The following is a 23,744-nucleotide window of genomic DNA, read 5'->3' on the forward strand; positions in this document are numbered from 1 at the left end:
CAGGTACTCACTTGAGGCTGAGTCGAGCGAGGAGAGGCGCGTTCCTGCTTCAGATATTCAAGACCAATGATATAAATACTCATATCTGCCTTACGGCTGTCATCTAGAATGAACATAGCGCTGCACTCATTTGATTGTTACTACAAATACGTGTGGAGACACTGACATAGATGAGAGACTATTGTAATGTATATCTCAATTCTCAAGGGAGACCTGGTAAATACATTCATTATTTATCCAGTAGATTAACAAATAAATGAACTAAAGATGCAAATATGGAGTAAATTCAAACGATCAGTATGAACAGCGTAAATATGTTCAAACGATGCACTCTAAAAAATATTTGGTTAAAACATTTTGGCGGAAATCTTCAGTAAGAGGCAACTCGTGTAAATGTTGGACCACACGCGACGCCGCTCCCGTGCAAGGGGAGGCCGTTGTGAGCCGCCTCTAAACCGTCGCCCGTCCCTCGCAGTGTTCGTGCTCGTCGACAACTGTGAACTGTGAGAGGAGAAGTCTCTCGTCTGTGCCTGCGGAAATCGTCTGCACCACGCAGTCTCTGATTTTGCGCTTCAATCTGATAACGAAGCTCGAGCCTGGGGTGTTTGACCATCTGACGGCACTGGTGAAGACACGATACACCAAGGCTCCTGCTATTGCCACTGTGGTAATGAATCATTGCGTATAATCACCGGAATATCATATTTACCCAAAATATCACGTTACATTGTTTTTTGGACATCGTTTACGTGAACCGTTGTGCCTTTAAAAAGAATAATTCTGACAATCTAAGCGGAATACATTTTATCTGACATATGTTTATGATTGTAAACAGATATCGCTTCAAATAACAGGAAAGTGTTTTCTTTGAATAACAGATCAATACTCTTTGGTTCTTTCGGTAAAGTCACGAAGGTAGAAATAAAATTAAAATAAATCACGACGTTTCGGACGCAACACAAGCGTCCGTCATCAGGCGAAAATGGTGACCGCAATGGTGACCATTTATTTTATTTTATTTCTACCTACGTGACTTTACCGATAGTACCAAAAAGTATGGATTCCTGCAGTCACGAAAGCTTCAAAACAGATAATTGTGAAGAGGAATAGAGTTTGCTTGAGTTAATACATCTCTGCGAATGGATGAGGTGGTAATTAATAAGGCAAATATATAGGACAATAATTAAGGAATAAACCACGATGGCCAATGTGTATTGACCACGGTCGACAACGTCTCCGTCGGAGATGGAGTAATGACAGCAGCTCGTGTACAGGTGCGAAATGTATTAAAACATTGCATGGTCGTGACGACGGCTTGCAGTGGATTGATAATGCTTCTTGTTGATTACATATCTACGTATTGATAAATATACATGTCATACTAGAAAAGTGAATGCCTATGGTTAATGGTTTCTGCGCAGTGAAGAACTCGCGTCTTTCCCCGCGGGGGTGTTTGACAAACTGACCCAGCTCACTCATCTGGTTCTGGACACCAACCAGCTGAAGAGCGTTCCCAGGGGCGCGTTTTACAAACGGAGCCAGCACTGCCAGGAACGGTCTCTGCTTTGTCGCTGCGCACAGGGACGACGCTTGGCACGAGTAGCGTCAAGTTTGTAAAGCTACCGCGTTATTGACATTCACGGCCATCGTCATCATCATCGTCATGGTGTCCTCTTGTGCTCCGAGTTAGTCTGCAGTGTCCTTGAGCAGTGAGGTGAGCGTCTGCCTTAGTGCATCAGTGAAAATTGCATGGAGTGAATTATTATAGCTGATTTTTAGCGTTTATATAAACTAACGCGTGATGTGATGGCTTGGTGCAGCAACAGCATAACAAAATGACCACAACATCCACACAACGCAACACAACAAAAAACAATGACGTAACAAAACAACCACACAACACCATAACAAAGCACAACAAGAGAAACCACCCGAAATAACAACTACACAAACTGCAGCAACAACGAAAAACTCTCCTCAAACAGGAATTGGCTGCACATTCCATTGTGGTAGCATCCTCCTGAATACAGTCTCGGAACTCAGTCAACCTCCCATGGACAGGCGAATGCCGGAATTAATTCCACTCATCGAAACACCCCAGCAGGGAGACCTGTGAGTTGATCGCTGAGTACAAATCGCATATCAGCAGCCTCCGCCTATTGCTGTAGAACAGCCTCTACAAGAGAGCGTCGCTCTTCACACGGCAGTGGAGTTCAACACGGGTCCCTAGGTCGCGTTAGCGGCGTCGTGTTCACCTCACATCGCGGCACCTCGCTCCATGCCGTGCCCACAAAGCGGTGCAGTACAGCGACCCGCAACGGTGTTCAGAGCTCGCATTCCCTATGGAACATTTTTACTCGATCAGTAGTGTAGCGGTTAGCGCGCTGTGCTGCGAACCTGGCGATCCAGGTTCGATTCCTAATCACGGTCAACACCAGTGACGATTATCTGAGCCGGTCTTGAACGTCGTCTCTATCTCGGTGCCCAGGAACAAAGCAGAGACCGTTCCTGGCAGCGCTGGCTCCGTTTGTCAAATGCGCCCCTGGGAACGCTCTTCAGCTGGTTGTTGTACAGAAACAGCTGCTGCAGATTCACCAGGCGGGCAAACACCCCAGCGTGGACAGACGTGAGGTCCTCACTGCGCAGGAACTTCAAACACTCTCTCGCTGCCGTTTAAGGACGACTCTAGCAGACTGAATGAAAAACGATTACAATGAGCACTGGTTACTTGTATCAACCCACCAAGCTTGTGAGCGAATTGGTGTTGTACAAAAATTATCAAAGTAATCATTCAAAGTCATTTGTCGATCCAAAAGTTCCACAAGGCGTCGGCGAGTCTACAAAGGCGATGACTTCAGGAACACATTCAGAACGAATGATTACAGCACCTGGACCTGGCTGGTGAGTTTACGGGAACTTTTCCTGGGTGATAACAAATTAACTGAGATGCCCGCAGGCGCAGGAAAGTTGCCGACACTGACTCACTTCGATCTGGCCCTAAACCAGTTGAAGAGCATTGCTGGGAGATTGGTTCACGCTTTCCACCGTGTGCCGTTTCCAGGAGTCTCGAGCCGAATTCGGGCAAAGCGCTCAACACTGGCAGCGCTCAGTGCCCCGGGTCAGTTGTCAATCTCTTCAGCGAGGAGTAACAGATTGAGGTGCAGCTCTGCAATTGCCTGGCTCACGACACTGATGTCGGAAGGGTCTCCATTGGAAGGAGCTCTAGAAATCTCATGTGAAGGGTCTTTAGCCGATTCTTCCACGATGGCCGGTCGTCTTGGACGCGGTGGGAGTAGCCACCCTTTGCTCCACGACACGGGATGCACCGATCGACTGTGATGAATCCATTTGTATTTCTGGGTGAACAGAAGCAGGAGGTTTAAAATATATATAAGCTTCATCATCATATCAGCGACCACTGGATTAAAATCCACTTTGCTAACATTTTCTCCACATTATCAGACTGTGGACTCAACCGTCACGAAGATCATCATCTAAAATAAGCATAAACAGCTACACCCTTTTCATCTTCATCCTAAATACACAGTAGGGTTAATGCATATCATAATCTACCATCATAATCAACATATAGAAGTAAAACACAATAACCATTACTGTGAAGTTCACTCTGCAGTTCAGACAGAATATCGAAACCAGTCCAAAGTTTAGTTTGGAATTAATCACTCCCAGAAGGCCGTGATGCTGATGAGTTGTGCAAAAACTACTTTTAATAGTTACGTGGAGTGAAAAGACAAATCCGAGGGAGAGGCATTGTCTGGTTATGTAGTTTGTAAGAAAAATGCTGATAATACATTTCAGACGATTGATCGACTTCACGTGATAATCGCTCCATATCTTGTGTGTGTGTGTGAGTCACGTGTGGCTGTATGGATCAGCAATACAGTGAGTGCAGGGCTGGCGCCTCGGCGTCTCTGCGAAGCGTCAGGACCAGTCCCAGGGGTTACTGTGCAGCCAAATGTATTGCAGCTTCGTAAGGCTGTCGAAGGCGCCCTTGGGAACGGTCGTCAGCTGGTGACATTGGTCGGTTGTCTCCTTGTCCATCGATCCACATTATCCACACACACAGTGTACGTAGATAGCATATGCACATGCATACATGGACATGCAAATAATGTACTCAAAACGCACATAAAGAGGGGTGTACCAATATACATATATGCACTTAACAACACACGTATGTATGCACAAGTAGTGTGTGCATACTTACATTTTAACGGCAGTGTTATTGACGAAAGTGAGTTGTTTTGTTATATTGAGTGTAAACTGACTAAAACCCAATACACAGACCATATCATGAACGTGTATTTTCATCGTATTATTCAATTTGTACCAAGTTGATATTCGCTTGGGAATCAGCGTTGGCTCAACCCGCCGGGGTGTTTGAGAATTACCAATTGATCATTAAAATCATGATCTGGCATTGATATGACAATTGCAGGAAACTGAAGGAAACCCCCAACGAATATAACATCTTTCCATTTCGCATTGTCTTAATTTGGAAATAGCCACTCGTGTATTGATGTAGTGACGTTAATGGTGTCACGATGGTGTTAGCGCCAGCTACTGTCACAAGAGTGCTACTGTGTTCGTCTGGAACCTCTCTCTGTCACCAGAGTAAGTACGGCATGCGAGCCCGCCCTAGGGGCCATAGTCCTGGTGACGGCCTGAGAGAGGGCAAGTAGGGACGTGACAGTTTGTGTGAACCCGAGAGGGCACGTGACCGGGACAGCGTAGTGAGGGGGGCCCGAAGGGGGCTTGAGGGACACGTGGTGCTTAGTCGAGATCCTTGGGGCAAGGTCTCGAAGGGGGCGTGGCCGAAGGCGGAGCGAGGCCACGCTCAGGATCATAAAGTGGCAGTCCCGAGAGTGTTCTGGACTCGTCTGTGGGATCAACCCTGGGTGCGACATCTCTTCGGTCTTCGCTCAGCATCGTGGGTCAGACAGCGTGTAAGCTGACTGACCCGTTCGTGTAGTTAACCCGCTATTCACATAGTTAACCGTGTAGTTATAACCTAGATGTTGAAACAGTGTACGATAAGAGTTACCCGATTGGGAAGTTGTTACATAAACTTGTTGCCTCCAAAAACAAGTGTGTGCCTCCGTGTTCACCACTACATATATATACATACAAAAGAAAGCAAATGTTCGTGAAATATGAGACTGTTATTCCGACTGTAGTGAACCCCAATCCAGGGACATGCTGGTGAATTTCCACATCTTGTATTTGTCCTGGAATCTGGTTATGGTCGTTCCCGAGGGGGTGTTTGACCGCCTGGTGAATCTGCAGAAGCTGTTGTTGCATGATAATCAACTGTTGGCTCTCCCTGCCGCGGTGTTTGACAAACTTACCAAGCTTATAGAACTGAGACTACCTGACAACCTTGTGAATTTACAGAAGCTCTTTTTGTATAAAAAAAAATCAATTGACGGCTCTACATCCTGGAGTATTTAACAAACTCGCCCAACTAACTATTCTGACGGCTCTACCCAATGTAATTTTCGACAAACTCACCCAGCTCGTAACACTGGATCTGAATGGCAACCAACTGTCATCCGTTCCCGCAGACACGTTCCATCAGTTTGTGAAATTACAGAAGCTGTGGCTCAAAAACAACAAACTGACGGCTCTTCCCGCTGGGTTGTTTGATAAACTGACCCAGGTTAATTCTCTGAGTCTGAACGACAACCAGTTGAAGAGCATGCCCTGGGAAAGTTTGCTGGGCGCATGTGTCTCTAGAGCTGGATGCACAATGCCCCTCTTAAACCTGTTTTACTATTCTGTGTTACACGTGCATGTGTAGAGGCTGTGTGTGTGAGTTTTAAGTGAAAGCCATGTAAAGCCGCTCTTATTCGACTTATTGAAAGTCCTCAATTACAGCAAAGCCGTTCGCGTTGTTTTACTGTTTTTTAATCGTAATTCACTATCAGACGTACATCCGATCATGTCTCAAGACAAACATATATATAAACTAGCATAAGTACCCGGCGTTGCCCGGGTGAAAAATATATTTCTTAATAAGCTTACATATATACACACCCTCACCACTCACCCTCACCATTCACCCTCACCACTCTCCCTCACCACTCTCCCTCACCACTCATCCTCACCAATCACACCCTCACCAATCACCACTCACCCTCAACACTCACCCTCACCACTCACCACTCACCCTCACCATTCACCCTCACCACTCTCCCTCACCACTCTCCCTCACCACTCATCCTCACCAATGACACGCTCACCAATCACCACTCACCCTCAACACTCACCCTCACCACTCACCACTCACCCTCACCATTCACCCTCACCACTCTCCCTCACCACTCTCCCTCACCACTCATCCTCACCAATCACACCCTCACCAATCACCACTCACCACTCACCCTGACCACTCACCGTCACCACTCAACCTCCCCTCACCACTCACTAATCACCACTCACAATCGCCACTCACAACCGCCCTCACCATTATATTTTTGCCCCAGTCAACGCCGGATATTTCCCATTCGTAGCAGTTTATATCAACTCTATAAGCAACTTATATTAAACAGGAAGCGCGATCCTAAAGTAATTTACAACCTTCGATTAGTCCTTTGTGCGATTCAAAGAATCGATTCCTGGCATGTTGGGGGTTTACATTTTGAATGATAGAGTTTCATTTTCATTGTTTTTTTATTTTTTCAGGAGTTTTTAATTACATTTTTGCCCCGGTCAACGCCGGATATTTCCCGTTCGTAGCAGTTTATATCGACTTTAAGCAACTTATAGTAAACGGGAATCGTCCGAATGTAAAGGAATCTACAACCTTCGATTCCTTTGCGCGATTCAGAGAATCGATTCTTGGCGCGTCGGGTTTAAAAGTAATTACACAGTTGTTTTTTCATTGGTATGTAATGTTTGAAAGTTTTCATAAGATTTTAAATGTATTTTCCCCCCGGGCAACGCTGGGTATATCGAGTTTATACGACAAATGCGTGCGCATATTTTTAACGGGAATTAAAAATGGCGTCCACCCGGCAGCGAATGCGTCGCTACCCATTGCCAGGGGCAACCGCCGTCCAATGAAACTGCGTATGGTCCGGCGACACACAGACACACACACAGACAGACAGACAGACAGATTTGCGATTTTATATATATAGATTATTATACAATCTGCTATACACTATACCATTGACCGTCGCGTGAAAGGTACTAAGAGGAAGCAACGAAATATGTCAATGGGAGAGTGATGGTAGGAGACTTGCAGCGGAGCAAAGAATCCATTCCCTGCGGAGAATAAAAGATATATAGTCAATGCCAGTGAGTGGCCTGCGGTCTGAAAGGCACCATAAACGTGAACACAATCAGTAAAGGTGCGAAATGGTTTATTACGACCTTCCAATGATTGCTGAGCCAGAATATATCTTCTCGGTTGAAATTGTCTCTGTGTTTGTATATGTGGATAGCCTCATGAACGAATCTCTCATGGTAGCCAGATGGCTTGCAGATAACCTCTGTCTTGGAGAAGTCAATGTCATGTGAGCCCATTGAATTGTAACAGTGATCTTCCACGGCTGAGGTGTTTGTCCTATCGTGTTTCAGGTCTGCTTTATGTTCACGGATGCGTTCCGAGACGTCGTTTGGTTTCTCCAATGTAACTGCTACCAGACCGCATCAGACAGAGGTTCTCTGCAAGCCATCTGGCTACCATGAGAGATCCGTTCCGTTTAGATTGTCAGAATTATTATTTTTAAAGGCACAATGGTTCACGTAAACGATGTCCAAAAAACAATGTAACGTCATATTTTGGGTAAATATGATATTCCGGTGATTATACGCAATGATTCATTACCACAGTGGCAATAGCAGGAGCCTTGGTGTATCGTGTCTTCACCAGTGCCGTCAGGCGGTCAAACACCCCGGGCTCGAGCTTCGTGATCTGATTGAAGCGCAAAAGCAGAGTCTGCGTGGTGGTGGGGATTCCTGCAGGCACAGACGCGAGGCTTCTGCGATCACAGTCCACTTGTGTCCCTGAGCACGAACACTGCGAGGGACGGGCGACGGTTTAGAGGCGCCTCACAATGGCCTCCCCTTGCACGGGAGCTGCGTCGCGTGTGGTCCAACATTTACACAAGATTTCCGCCAAAAATTTTAACCAAATATTTTTCAGAGTGCATCGTTTGAACATATTTACGCTGTTCATACTTATCGTTTGAATTTACTTCATATTTGCATCTTTAGTTCATTTATTTGTTAATCTACTGAATAAATAATGAATGTATTTACCAGGTCTCCCTTGAGAATTGAGATATACATTACAATAGTCTCTCATCTATGTCACAGAGGATGCATTGTCTGCACGCGGGGCACGCAGTGTCTCCACACACATTTGTAGTAACACTAGCTGTACTACCCGGCTTCGCCCGGGACTTGTATCCACCACGCCCGGCCGCCTTTGTCTCCCCAGTGGCGATGTTAATACGCCACACCAGTTACTCGTTTTGAGGCTGAGTCCCTCCCTCACCGCTCTCCCTCCCTCACCACTCTCCCTCCCTCACCGCTCTCCCTCCCTCACCGCTCTCCCTCCCTCACCGCTCTCCCTCCCTCACCGCTCTCCCTCCCTCACCGCTCTCCCTCCCTCACCGCTCTCCCTCCCTCACCGCTCTCCCTCCCTCACCGCTCTCCCTCCCTCACCGCTCTCCCTCCCTCACCGCTCTCCCGCCCTCACCGCTCTCCCTCCCTCACCGCTCTCCCACCCTCACCGCTCTCCCTCCATCACCGCTCTCCCTCCGTCACCGCTCTCCCTCCCTCACCGCTCTCCCTCCCTCACCGCTCTCCCTCCCTCACCGCTCTCCCTCCCTCACCGCTCTCCCTCCCTCACCGCTCTCCCTCCCTCACCGCTCTCCCTCCCTCACCGCTCTCCCTCCCTCACCGCTGAACGTGACACTTTTTTACTGAATGGCCGTGTTGGGTGATGGAGGGTTACAACACATTAATAAATAAGGCGATCTAAAGCCAATAACGTTGTTTATGATTAATGCTCGCGAAAGGCCACGTGTTACAAATTGACAAACTTTACTTAATAAGCAGGCTACATTCTTTGGTTCTTTTGACTTAACCGAAAAGAACCAAAGAATAATTCCTGCAGTCACGAAAGCTCCTACATTAAAAGCAGGCTACAGTGTACATGCTAGACTGCCAGTACACCCACCCAGCTGAATAAGCAGGCTACAGTCTACATTAAAGACTGGCAGTACGCTCAGCCAGCTTAATGACCATTTGTAGAATGAACATTGAAAGAATGCATAATTGGCGCGTGGGGTTTAAACATAATTATACAGTTGTTTTTTCATGAGAAATGGTAATTGTAGTGGTTTTACGCTTAAACACACGGGTGGGCTAAAGCAGTGAAGTCTTAGTCTTCTATGAACGTGACAATTTTTTGCAGATTGGGCGTGTCGGGTGGTGGATAAGGGTTACAACACATTAATAAATAAGGCGATCTAAACCCAATAACGTTGTTTATGAATAATGTTTGCGAAAGCGTACGTGTTACAAATGGACTAACTTTACTTAACAACCAGGCTACAGTCTACATGATAGACTGGCAGTACACCCACGCAGCTGAATAAGCAGGCTAGAGTCAACATTATAGACGGCCAGTAGGCTCAACCAGCTTAATGACTAGTTTTACAAAGAACATTGAAAGAATGGATTATAATAAGCAGGCTACAGTCTACATTATAGACTGCCAGTACACCCACTCAGCTTCATAAGCAGGCTAGAGTGTACATGATAGAGTGGCAGTACGCTCACCGAGCTTAATAAGCAGGCTACAGTCTACATTATAGACTGGCAGTACACTCACCCAATTTTATAAGCAGGCTACAGTCTACATGATAGACTGTCAGTACGCTCACCCAGCTTAATGACTATTTGTACAGTCAACATTTAAAGAATAGATTGTTGGCGCGTAGTGTTTAAAAGTAATATTAATTGCACACATTGTGTTGGGGGGGGAGTGAAGAGTACGTGAAACTTTGATGAATTTACCTCAGAGTCGCGTGGTGGGTGTCGAGGCCTAGTAGCGTGCAGAGCCTCCGGCCTCGCCAAAATTGCCCACCCGGCAGAGGCAGGGTACGGGTGCCGTTCCCCCCCCCCCCGCGCTACAATAATACTGTCTAATCGCTATTATTTTATTATCTACGGAGCCTATAATAGTAATTGAACACATTGGGGTGGGAGGGGAGTGAAGAGGACGTGAAACTGTGATGAATTTACGTCAGAGTCGCGTGTTAATGCGTGCGCCTATTTTAAAGGGGAATTTAAAATGGCGTCCACCCCGCGCCGAAGGCGTCGCTACCCGTTGGCAGGGGCAACCGCCGTCCAATGAAAGCGGCGAAGGCGTGGCTACCCGTTGCCAGGGGCAACCGCCGTCCAATTAAACTGCAGCCCGCGGCGAAGGCGTCGCTACCCGTTGCCAGGGGCAACCGGCGTCCAATGAAAGCGGCGAAGGCGTCGCTAGCCGTTGCCAGGGGCAACCGCCGTCCAATGAAAGTGCGTATGGTCCGGCGACACACACACACAGACAGACAGATTCGCGATTTTATATATATAGATACCCAGCTCTGTCATTCTGTGACTGTGATTAACGCGGCACAGATTGGTTGAAGTGTGTCAAGTGACCGCGAGCAAGCAGCCAACCAGAGGTGCGCCCCTCCCAAACATGTACGCCCCCGAGGTGATGTGCGCCCTAATAAGGCGCTGTGGCCAGCTGATCTGCCAGCACGCTCAGGGGCCGACAAGGGTGGGGGCTGAGGGGGAGGGAGACCCCCCACCACCACTTCCTAAGACCCCTTAAGAGCTACCAAATAATCCTAACAGTTCTTTCACTGATTAATAAGTCATAGCTCTTAGAAGTGAATGTCAATATCACAACTAAAGTTCAAATACATTTTCATTCATTCACATCAAAGTTACATCGCAGAATCGTCCAAAAAGGTATGTAGAGTGAAAGTTTGAAGCTGCTCTTATTCGACTTATTGAAAGTCCTCAAGTACAGCAAAGCCGTTCGCGTTGTTTCCTAGTTTTTTCACCGTAATTCACTATCAGCCGTACATCCGATCGTGTCTCAAGACATTAAGTTAGTAGTTGAAGGTGAGTTATTTAAGAATTAAATCTGACAAACAATGCACACGGTTCTAATTACATCTTTACTGTCGTTTTCCACTGCTGGATTAAGGCCCACCGCACGTTAAGCGAGTGGATCCTAAGTGCTTACTTGACCAGCCTGTTGGGGGGCACCGCAGGCTGTGGTTGTTCGAGGGCACCACAGGCTGTGGTTGTTCAGGGGCGCCTATGGCGCCTCTGCACAACCACATTATATTATACAACCTAGTGTATAATATAGGGTACAAGCCCAGGCCGCGATAACACGTGACATGCGCATGCAGGCTGAACAAAGCTGAACAAAGACTGAGGCGCGTGGGCAGCATCTACAAGCATCCAGCAGCATCCCGTCTTGTGTGATGCTACGCCGAGGCAGCCTACTCACACGAGGTAGTTACGTTTACTAAATCGCGTAGTGTCCAATTTGCGTTATGAAACACGCGTTAATAGAAGAACAGACTGTAAGAATGTAATCATAAAATGAATGTTCAATTACTGCCACTGGGTGGCAGTGATATCACCATCCTTGGAACTCATGGTCGGATTAACGTAGGGAGATTTCAGAGCTGGAAAGTCGGGCTCTCCCCTCAGATATTAAATCTATGAGAGCGGGTGTTAACCTTTAAATGTAATTGAGGAAAACAAAACAAGGAGTAGGTTAGGATGTAACACTATATGGAGGCGATGTTTATTCAAAGCATATATTTTAAAAATATATAAAATGATGTGCTATGAAGGGCCGTGATCCAAAACATTGCCTGTTATATTTTCTTTTAAAAGCCCACAGTGTTGTTGATGAACATGTAGATTGTTTTATGCTGTTGTTTGTGCTTGTACATCAACGTCAGTTGCAGTTTCACAATGTGTTTTATGTTGAGAGAGACAGCAGCCCAAGGGAGCCCCAAATCTACACAGCCGCATGTCACTGCACTTTACCCGAGGCTCAATGCAACGAATGGTGCGCCCTCTGGCGGACAGTGTGGTATCGTACCCATAGTTGAACATGTTTCGAGGATGGTGGTGGGAAGGATTCAAATGAGTCATCTCCCCACCTTATATGGCAGTTTAAGTCACGATTTCAAATCATTCTACTCTGAGGATCTTAGTCGCGTTGTTTTTACTGTGGCTGTTGGAATTTTTGGCATTTACACTAAATTGTAAAGATCATACACGTGGTCTTGTCTGACGTAGCCAACCTGAAGCGATCGGGGATCGTAGATGTAGTATGCTCTTTGTGAAGGTATTTGTATTCGTTTTGTTAAACCAATTATATCGTTATTGGTAATTGTATTTTTTTCCTCAGCAAGTAAACCATTGCAATTGAGACAGAACAAAGCACCACAGTGCAAGGGAGATGGAAAAACACGGCCAAAATAATAGTAGACTATTTCATTTAATCGTGACAATTAATCTAATGGATAGTGGAGTGAATTACTGCATATTTACCACCCAGCCATCAGCCTCTTACTGGACCACGATGGTTTCGATCAAAAGATCCGGTCGTCATCTGCGTGTCTAAATCCTGCATCGACACTCGATTCATTTGCAGCTCATTTAGAAAATGACATCACCACTTTTGTTGATGAACTCGGGCCTATTCGAACAAGCACAAATAGAACAGAGAATGTGCGCAGTAATATTATGTCACTGGATGTGATCGCTGCGAAGCAGACGAGGAGGAGGCTGCAGCGTCTTTGGAAGAAAACTGGTCTTGAGACAACTCGCTTACAGAGCCAGCTGCAGATCTGCCAACTGACTCATGATTGAGTCTCGCAGATCGTTCTATGCTCTGCACGTCAATTAGTCGGCTCGCGACCCCCATGCTCTATGACGCATCTGCTGGTTTCCAACCACCCATCAACGAGGCAACCAGGTCTACGTGTAGTGACATAGAATTTGTCATGTAGCAGCATAGCGCTGGCTGCTGGCGGGGAAGGGGATCTGCAGCTTACAGCAGCCCTGACGACAGCAGGCCACGTAATACACCAGAGAGGAATCTAGGGGAAATGTCACAGAAGGGTCACACGGGGAACCCGCGGGTAGGTTCTAGAAAGGGGGCGTGGCCGGGGACGGAGCCAGGCCACACTGACAGTATAAGAGGGGCCTCTGGAGGGGACTTCGGGGCTGTCGTGTTGAGTGGGATCCCGTTGTGCTACTGCTGGAGTCTTCGCCGTTCTTCTCTCATCGTCTCCGTATTCACCGTCTCGGGGTTGCCAGTCAGGCAGTCTACCAACTGTTCTGACTGGGAACTGTAGTCGGCTATAGACGGATTATTGGAAGTGTTAACTCGTGAGGCCGTGTTAATAAACAGAGTGCCTCCAACTCTTAGTGTCTCCGAGTCAGTCACTACATATGCACAGGATTTGCAATGTTCATCACCAATAAAATAGTGACGATCAAGAGGGCAGTTTCTTACCTGAAGGCAACACATTCTCCCGATCTGCCATCTGCGTTTTGAACAACCTGGCACCGATGCAAAACTCGAGACACTGGCACCAACGCTGGTGGCAGAGGTGTCGATGTTCATCGCACTGCTGCCAAATAACACATCGCCACTCAACTACATCCACACATCGATTCTCAAATCATGTTTGGACGTGCTTGCGCCGCTGATTGTCCACCTGTTCCACAGCATTGAAATGGCGCTACTAAAGATCACTGATGGCCTCTACAAGATCATGGATGATCCGAGCACCGCAGCGTTGGTTGGCCTCGATCGCTCAGCCATCTTCAACACTATCGACAATGAGATAGTCTTCGGGCGGCTGCAGTCAAGGTTCAGTGTATCGGGTACGGCACTTGGGTGGATAGAGTCATACCTACATGGTCGATTGCAGTTCCTCAAGCAAGGTGACGAATAGTCATTGCATATGTATGTAGAACTTCTTTCGCACCGTACATAGCTAACTGTGTCGAGTTGAAATATTACAGGGATCCATCCTCGGGCCCTTCCTATTTTCAACATATGTCTCTCTAATCGCCGATGTCATCTCATCGGATGATATCGAGTTCCATCAATATGCTAATGATACACAATTGTACACTGCAGTGAAGTGAAAGTGAGATATGGAGATCCTCGGTATCGTCGAAGATTGCACGTAAGTGGTGCACTGTGGTTTGCAAGAAACGAAATGCTGCTTCATTTTGAAAAATTGGTGGTTCTGCTGGTTACCACTCAGGGTCAGGTGGAAAAAATGTAGGAGAATGAGGTCTGGTGGTCCAGTCTCCAGGGGGTGGTGGGGGGGGTCGATCAGATGGTAGAAGCTGGACCATGGACCAATCCTTCGATAAAGGACACAAGTTCGGTGCAAGTTGTTTCCTCCAGTGCCGTCAGACTGTCAAACACCCCGGGCTCGAGCTTCGTGATCTGATTGTCATACAACCACAGGCTCTGCCTGTCGGTGGGGATTCCCACAGGCACAGACGCGAGGCTTCTGCTATGGCAGTACACAGTTGTCTGATCGCACGAACACTGCGAGGGACGGGCGACGGTTTAGAGGCGGCTCACAACGGCCTCCCCTTGCACGCGAACGGCGTCGCGTGTGGTCCAACATTGACACGCGTTGCCTGTTCTTGAAGCTCTCCGTGGAAATGTTTCCCCCCCAAATACTCTAAAGAGTGCTTCGTTTGAACATCTATATGCCGTAAATACTGTGTTGTGTTTGCGTCTAGTAGTTCACTTATTAGTAAAGCTATTGAATAATTAATTCAAATATATCTCAGGTCTCTCTTGAGAATAGAGATATACATTACAATAGGCTATCACCGACTTAATATGAAATGCATATTTATCAATGTGTTTATGTAATCATAAAAAGCCATGATCGATCCACTGCGAGCCGTATTCACGACCATGCGATGTAGTAGTCTGCCTCGCACCTACACACGAACTGCTGTCATTACTCCATCTCCATGGTGGACGTCCTTCCGGGCGCGTTCCCTCCCTTGGGTGCCACTTCGCTGTTGTTATCGACCATGGTCAATGTGCATTGGTCATCGTGGATTATTCTATCATCCCTTCTCGCGCCATATCCTAGCCAAACCAGCTTACATTTGTAAACCGTTAATGCCTTTTACAATCGATTGTTCTCTGATCATTGCGTTCTTGTCTCTGCCTCTCAATGTAAATCCAAGCTTGCAACTTGCAGTGCTTCTGTGCGCACTTCTCAGACGCTTTCGTTCGTTTTTTTAATTGCATTTTTTCGTCTTTTTTAAATGTTGGTGAATACAGGAATATGGAAACATTTGCCGTTAAAATTACAGCTTTGTCGAGTTGGCGGCGATTCGTTAACTCATAAAGAGGGTGGGCTGAGAATGCGAGTTTACTTTGAGTGTAGAGTCGAAGCGTCGACTCTGTAGCGACCGGCAGTCGCGCCTCTGAGAACGCTCTTCAGCTTATTTTTACTCAGATCCAACTACTGCAGATTCCCAGGCCATCAAACAGTCCAGCGGGAAGAGCCTGCAGCTGGTTGCTATTAAGATCCAAAATAGTGAACTGGGTCAGTAAGTTAAACACCCTAACGGCTACTCATGGCTTAAGATGATGATAGTGACCGGTTCTTTCAAAGTGAACTCTCACCACTCGCACGGTTATATGGTGGTGAACAGAATACTTTCAAATTAAGTTATAACCAGATCCACTTGCATTCTCTTCCATGCCGGCACGGCAGTTTACAAAACCTCAATTTGCTATCACAGACACCTGATCTCAAACAACTTCAACTCACTTCACATGAACCCTGACAGTTAAAGTGATTCCAGTTACTTCCATCGAGACCCGCAAGGTAAAATGAGTGTCATCTACTTGTAGAAACATCTGTGAGTTTAGGAGACCTCAATTCCCTTTCATATAAAGAAGTGTCAGATAATTCCACTTGAGCTCATTTCGTAGAGAACCGCGTTATTAATTACCACGTGATCCATACGCTTTTATGTCTCTCGCAGAGACCTCTTACATTCACCTCGATTCGCTTTCACAGAGATGTATTGACTCAAGCAAACTCCATTCACGTTCACAAATAACTGTTATCCAAATCAAACACATTCATGTAATTTGAAGTGATATTTATTTAAAGTCATAAACATATGCTAAATAAAATGACATTCATTTAAATTGCAAGAGCTTTTCTTTTTATGGGCACGAAAATTCCCCAAAACGGTGTCCGAAAATCAGTTTCGTTAACGTTTGTAAATATGAAAGATGCATTTGTGATTATACGCAACAATTCATTATCGCAGTGCCAATAGCAAGAGCCTCAGGGTCTCGTGTCTCCTCCAGTGCCGTCAGACTGTCAACACCCCAGGCTCGAGCTTCGTGATGTGAATAGCCTGGTGAATCTGCAGCAGCTGGTTCTGTACAACAATCAACTGAAGAGCATTCCCAGGTGCGCGTTTGACAAACGGATCCAACACTGTCAGGAACGGACACTGCTGTGTCGCTGGGCAACGGGATAGAGATGACACTCGTCATCAGTAGCATTCAGTTTGTAAAGCTACCGCGTTATCGACATCCACAGCCATCGTCATCATCATCGTTGTCATCGTGCCCTCTTGTGCTACAAGTTGGTCTGCAGTGTCACTGCATATTAGTGAATAATGAGTGAATTGTGTGATTAATGAGAGCTGATTTTGATCGTTAACAGAAACTCGCATGTACCATGCGGGTTTGTGGTAGTTCAGCAACAACAACAATAATAAGAATCACAACAACAACCACACAACAACGCAAAGCAAAAAAATTGCAATGTCAAAACAAAACTATACAACAGCACAGCGCAACAAGAGCGATTTCACACGCAGCACCAACAGCGCAACATTCTCATCAAACAGGAATTAGGCAAACGTCCTATTAGTGCAGCATCATCCCGAAGCCAGACTCGGTACTCGATGAGGCTCCCATGGACAGGCGACTTCCAGAATTAATTCCACTGATCGAGTAAAAATGTTCCAGAGGGAATGCGAGGCGAGCGCTGAACACCGTGCGGGTCGCTGTACTGCACCGCACAGACAGCGGGCACGGCATGGAGCGAGGTGCCGAGATGTGAGGTGAACACGACGCCGCTAACGCGACCTCGCGACCCGTGTTGAACTCCACTGCCGTGTGAAGAGCGACGCTCTCTTGTAGAGGCTGCTCTATAGCAAGAGGCGGAGGCTGCTGATCTGCGATTCGTGCTCAGTGATGAACTCACAGCTCTCCCCTCCGGGGTGTTTGACAGTTTAACGCAACTGACTTATCTCGACCTTAGTAACAACCAGCTGACAGCTCTACCCGAGGGGGTGTTTGACCGACTGGTCAATCTGCAACAGCTGTATTTGTGTAGTGCTCGAACCGACACGACAGCTTCTTGTCTTTCCTCGTTACTTTATTTTGCGTATTCGATTAACACTCCTCCATCCAACATCGCTCAATGTTCCTCCCGCTAACACCGATCCACAGTTCTCCTCCGCGCTCTCCGCTCGCTCGCCACGTTCCGCCGGCCTCGCTCGCTCCCCATCACTTCTCCGTCGACTCTCCTCTCCACTCTCTCCGCCACAGTTTGGCTGCTCTTTATCAGCTCCGCCATCCTACTCTGTCGTAACTACATCAGCTTCTCTTCCCACACTCCAGCCGCTTCCTACTGGCTTCGTCGTCTCACTGCTACCCTACGCTTCTCCACTGCTACCCTACACTTCTCCACTGCTACCCTACGCTTCTCCACTGCTACCCTATACTGTTACTAGCTCTGCTGCTCTGACTCTTCCATCCTCTGTCTCCTCCCAGGCGCGAACTCCCGTCTCCTCCAAAAACCCCTGTCTTTATCCCCGAGCCAATTAATCCCCAATTAATCAGGGGCATCCCCCGCGACGCCACTCGCCCCGAGCCCCCCGCTGCCACTTGGCATGTTTTTCCAGACAATACGGCGCCACTCCGCGACAACAACACTCTCTCGCCCATCGGTGCCCTGCGTCCTTAATTACTCCCTGCCACCTGCTACCATCTTCAGACAGTGCGGCCCCACATCCCGACAACAACAACGACCAGCCAATCAGCGCCCCGTGTCCTTATGTGCTCCCACTGTACGCCGCGTGCGCGCACACCGACCTCAGCGTGTGACGCATACTTTCAGGCACTACATTTGTATACGAACCGACTGTCGTGCATACCCGCCGGAGTGTTTGACAATCTGACGAATCTGAAGGAACTTAAGCTCTACAGCAACTAGTTGACGGCTCTACCCGAGGGACTGTTTAACCGCCTCGTGAATATAGATGTTCTGGATTTGTGCTGCAACAAGTTCACACAGCTGCCCACTGGCATTGACAAACTCACCAAGCTGAAGCTGTTGGCTCTGCAAGGAAACCAGCTGAAGAGCGTCCCTGGCACAAAGCATGACTGTTGAGCATGGAATCAGCTGCTGCTGACGATCTAAATGCTCGTGCGGATGATGAATGATGGCACTGATCATGATATAGAAAGCTTTTATCATTACTCATTCCTGCCAGTCCCCAAAAAGACGATGATTAAATAATACAAGTTTTATAATTAACAGTTATTAACATTTGACGGGTAGGAAAATTATCACAAAAGGCAAACCATGTTGTATTTCTAGATTTGAAGCTTTGGTGACTGCAAGGATTCATATTCGTAGGTTTTTTCGGTAAAGTCACGTAGGTAAAACATTAAAAAAGTAAAATAAAATACAAATAAAAATCACGACGTTTCGGAGGCAACACAAGTAATTTACTTGATACAGCTGTCGTGGCTGTGACGGTCCCACCTGAGGACGGAAGCTTGTGTTGCCTCCGAAACGTCGTGATTTTTATTTTATTTTACTTTTTTAATGTTTTACCTACGTGACTTTACCGAAAAAACCTAAGAACATGTTGTATTTCTGCTGAAACTATCAGTCTACCATGCATCGCACATTGAGAAAATGGTTATGACTTCATGTTTTGCAAGAGGCTGACAATGCCGCATTCGCACTCGACTCATCCCACACGGGACGTCCCGTGCGAACGCAGATCATTTCGCCTGAACACATTGCGTAGGAACGCACGCGTGTGTACCCTTCGCTGTACAGAGGCAGGGACGCACACGCGGGGCTCTGCAGCCTGTGAAGAAGCCACGAGTCCGACCTGGTCACACCTCGGAAGCTAAGCATAAATAGGCCTGGCCAGTGCGTGCATGTGTCGCCACCGCGCACAAACCAGGCTGGCACAAATATGCGGTGCTACGGGATGGACAGCAGAGGACAGTGCAGCCACTCGGACCTTTCGGGACTATTTATGACAAAAAGCGGCGCGCGTTTGTTTATTTGTTTATGTTTCTGTACAAGAGCTGCCGCTCTGAACTCACAACAGAATAAACTCACCACGCAGAAGTCGATGGGCCTGGACCAAACACACGTAGCGCGTCTTTAGCATTCATCAGGCGCGTGCGACGTGTAACTACGAAATTTGCGTATGAACGGAGACTCTTGGGTAAACGTGTATGGAAAAGGGGACCGTGGATTCTATTGACTGAAAAATACTTCCAGCAATGTTCGTTTAATACTGTCACTTACATGCAGGGCACGGAATGGTTTGACATGCTTCCAAGGACAATGTAATTACGCCAGTGTTCTGTGAAGGGTAATGATGATTTCTACAATTACCATCATCGTCGATGATATCTGCCATCAAAATAACCTATCAGCAACATAACGTCTTCTTGGTTCTTTCGGTAAAGTCACGTAGAAGGGAAGTAATAAAATAATAAAAATAAAACAATAAAATGCAATTCTCACGACGTTTCAGCCACAACGCAAGCAGCCGGCCTCAGGTGAAGAACAGACGCTGTCTTTCCGACAGACCTGTTCACCTGAGGACGGCTGCTTGCGTTATGGCCGAAACGTCGTGAGAATTGTATTTTATTATGTTTTATTTTTATTATTTTATTATTTCCCTTCTACGTGACTTTATCGAAAGAACCAATAAGATGAATCCCTGCAGTCACGAAAGCTTTAAATCGAAACATAACGTCTGTTATCAATATTTCCAATTATAACTAATATCTACATTAACCATTAATCCTGATATATAAATTAATAATCCGTATGATTGATTTAAGTGTCGGCACTGCCACCTCGTCCAAGACGACCAACCACCGTGTACAAATAGGCTAAATAGCCCTAGAGCTCCCTCCAGTGGAGGCTCTATCGACATCAGTGGCGTGAGCCAATCAATTGTAGGGCTGCACCTCAATCTGTTACTCCTGGCTAAGAGAGATTGACAACTGACCGGGGGAATTGAGCGTCGCCTCCGCTGAGCGCTTCATCCGAGTTCAGCTCGAGCCTCCTGTATACAGCACTCGATGGAAAGAGCGAACCAATCTCCCGGCAATGCGCTTCAAATGGTTTAGGTCCAGACCGAAGTGAGCCAGTGTCGGCAACTTCTCTACTCGCAGGTCCGTTAATTTTATATTAACCAGGTAAAGCTCCCGTAGACTCACCAGCCAGGTCAGGTGCTGTATTCATTCGGTCTGATTGTGTTCCTGAAGTCACAGTCTCAGATGACTCGACGGCACCTTGTGGAACTTTCCAGATTACTTGTTAATACTGCCATGTACACAAGCACAGGTATGAAGACAAACTCAAGACAACACACGCACACCGCCATAATGGGAAATATATAATGGGTGACATTTTGGACGATGGACATTCTTCGTATCTCGTAAACGGACGTGCCCACGTTGCTTTTCATATATTTCTTCGTTTAAAGCAGTGCTATTGACGATTATGTATAATTGTTTGTGGCTGTTCAGTTGCACTCCAGCCCTGTGAACAGCATTTAATTTAATCATTCCTTAGTCTGTTCAAATAAAGTGAGATCATTAGTACACTCATATTTGTTCAATATTTATGTCGCAATCCACCCCAAGCAGCGTGGTGAAATATGGCCACTTCATCCAGCAGTGGATAAACAAAGGACTTTGAATGATTAATTTGATCGTTTAAGGAACAACACCAATCTGCTCACAAGCTTGATGGGGGAGATAAAATGTAGCCATTGCTCTTGGTAGTCGTATTTACATTCACTCAGCTAAAGCCTTTGTAGAACAGCAGAGCGTGTCTGAGGTTCCTGCACAGTGAGGAACTCGCGTCTCTCCCCGCTGGACTGTTTGACCGCCTGGAGAATCTGCAACACCTGAATCTGCAGAGTAACCATCTGTCGGCTTTACCTGTTGGGGTGTTTGACAAACTGACCCAGTTTAACACGTAGGCTTTCGCGACCAGTATCATCCATAATAGAGGTTTTTGGGTTAGATCGTGTAAATATATAACTGTGTCGTTAAAACCAGCCACCACCCGACACAGCCAACTAGTAAGGGTTGGCACGTAAACAGAACATACCAAGCTTACATTTCTCCTACTCGCTCCTACATTAACATTAGTTGCCCGCCCATCTCTAAACCTTAATAAACAACCTGCCTCAGCAGATTCCCCCCTCTTTTTCACCTTAAGACGATTGCGTGTGTTGCGATCGAAACGTCGTGATCTATTATTTTTTCTACCTACGTGACTTAACCGAAAGAACCGAAAAGTATGGATTCCTGCAGTAACGAAAGCTTCAAATCAAGATTGTTACCGAGCAGTGAGTTGAGCGTCTACTTTCATGCAGGAGCGACGTATTAGCGGTTTAAGACGACGAACTGTATTCCGATGACCATTTCCAGAACTGTTCACCTGTTCCCAAACGACTTCAAATTGCATGGCAACCTTAGTCACCGCATGGTGAATTTTGCCGTCGTGTCTCAGTAAAGAGGTAAAGGTGCAGCCCTGCAGTTGTTTTCTTTCTCACACCAATGTTGGTGGTGGAGCAATTGGTTTCGTTTGGGAATGAAGCGGATACATTCCCACCACACATTTCGAGAAGTGGTGCCACTCAACACCGCGTAGAATGATCTCCTCGTTACCAATGTGCTAGTGTGATATCACAACCGCATTGCTGAAATGGCGGGAACTGGCGTCGCGTGTCGTCCGACGTCGCCCCGTGCTGCTCCTCCAACCCCCAGGCGAGTGATTTCCTCCAGCGTGGCGGCTGCCGCGTAGAGTAGCTCCACCAGGCGGGAGTGAGCCACCCGCAGCCCGTCAGCCGACGGTCCCCACCCGTCCGGCTGCTGCGGTATCGGCGGACTCGGCCCCGGTTGCTCGAACTCGCCCTCGGCGAGTTCAGGCTCTGAGTCGGCCGAGGTGTCCTCCTCCCCAGGTTCCTTTGTACGAGCCGTCCGTCTTGTGTCCATCTTTAGAAGACCACTTCTGACTCCAGTTGAAGTAGGTTCAAAGAGACTTGGACGACGTAGTTGGAGGCACACTTATTTATTAACCGTTCCACTCTATACAGGCCAAGGTATACAACACTCGAAGGGGTATCGGCCCCTTCACCCGTCTAACAGGGAAATCCTACGATCTCTATCCCGGCTAGCCTACTCCCAGGTCCTCCACTACAGAGCTAGGGGAGGCTAGCTGATCCAGCTCTGGCCAAGCTGGGATCACGGCACCCTGAGTCACCAGACCGGCTCTTACAAGAACATCGGCTCTGGGCTCTCGGGGCCACGCCACTGGCTTGCCCTGGTCGGTCCTTAGAAGGACGGCGATCCAGGGGAGTCCCAGGGCCTATCTAGCCGGTCTTCCTTCTTCACTGGTTTAAGCTAACACTGAAGCCCGAGCCCACCGGCTCACCGCCTTATATAGCAACCCCCCCCCCCCGAGGGGTGGGGCCGTGAGAGATCACAGCGCCGTTTCAGCCCCCCAGGCTAAACGATGCGGACGTGGATGTAAGCATCCTTCCGCGTGCGGGCATAACCACCCCTGGTGTGTTTGTTCGCCCTCCCGTACACCTCTACACATGTAATCTAGAACGTGTCGATGTTAGTATCACTGTTTAATTGTCCACGGTGCTGCACTATTGTGTTGATGTAAAGGCTGTCAGGGATGCTCTTCAAATGGTTGTTGCGCAGACTCATTTTCATGAGCTGGGTGAGTTTGTCAAAGACTCCGGTGGTGAGAGACTTTAGCTGGTTTTTATACAAGTACAGCTCTTTGAGAGTCATGAGGCGGTCAAACAGTTGGTTGGTGTGCAGTCTCAAGATAATCAGTTAAGTCCGTTTGTCAAACACCCCGGCACCACTGTTAAAGCCACCACTATTTTCTTAAACGAAGCCCGTTAGAACAATGCTAATTTATCGTGTATGCCCAGTATGCCGGTGTGTGTGAAGAATAAGAAAAAATCATGATTCACTATCGCAGTGGCAATAACAGGAGCATCAGGTTCTCGTGTCTCCACCAGTGCCGCCAGACTGTCAAACACCCCGGGCTCGAGCTTCGTGATCTGATTGCTATGCAAATACAGCTCTCGCGTGGTGCTGGGGATTCCCGCAGGCACAGACGCGAGGCTTTTCCCTCCACAGTTCACAGTTGTCCCTGGGCACGAACACTGCGAGGGACGGGCGACGGTTTAGAGGCGGCTCACAACGGCCTCCCCTTGCACGCGAGCGGCGTCGCGTGCGCTCCAACATTTACACGAGTTGCCTCTTCCTGAAGCTCTCTCTGAAA

At 47.4% G+C, this 23,744-nt stretch overlaps 1 protein-coding gene across 1 annotated transcript; it reads left to right on the forward strand.

The window, feature by feature from the left end:
• Positions 1-454: 454 nt before the first annotated feature.
• LOC144727909 (uncharacterized) lies at positions 455-18,551 on the forward strand (the record flags this gene model as incomplete). Its single annotated transcript, XM_078607048.1, has 5 exons — positions 455-601; positions 5,278-5,401; positions 5,493-5,732; positions 13,684-13,962; positions 18,421-18,551. Coding segments are annotated over 5 exons (921 nt in total), but the record flags the coding sequence as incomplete, so codon positions are not given.
• Between the last annotated feature and the right edge of the window lie 5,193 nt (positions 18,552-23,744).

This window comes from Lampetra planeri, chromosome 27 (genome assembly GCF_965212315.1).
Source record: "Lampetra planeri chromosome 27, kcLamPlan1.2.h2, whole genome shotgun sequence".
Taxonomy (NCBI): Eukaryota; Metazoa; Chordata; class Hyperoartia; order Petromyzontiformes; family Petromyzontidae; genus Lampetra; species Lampetra planeri.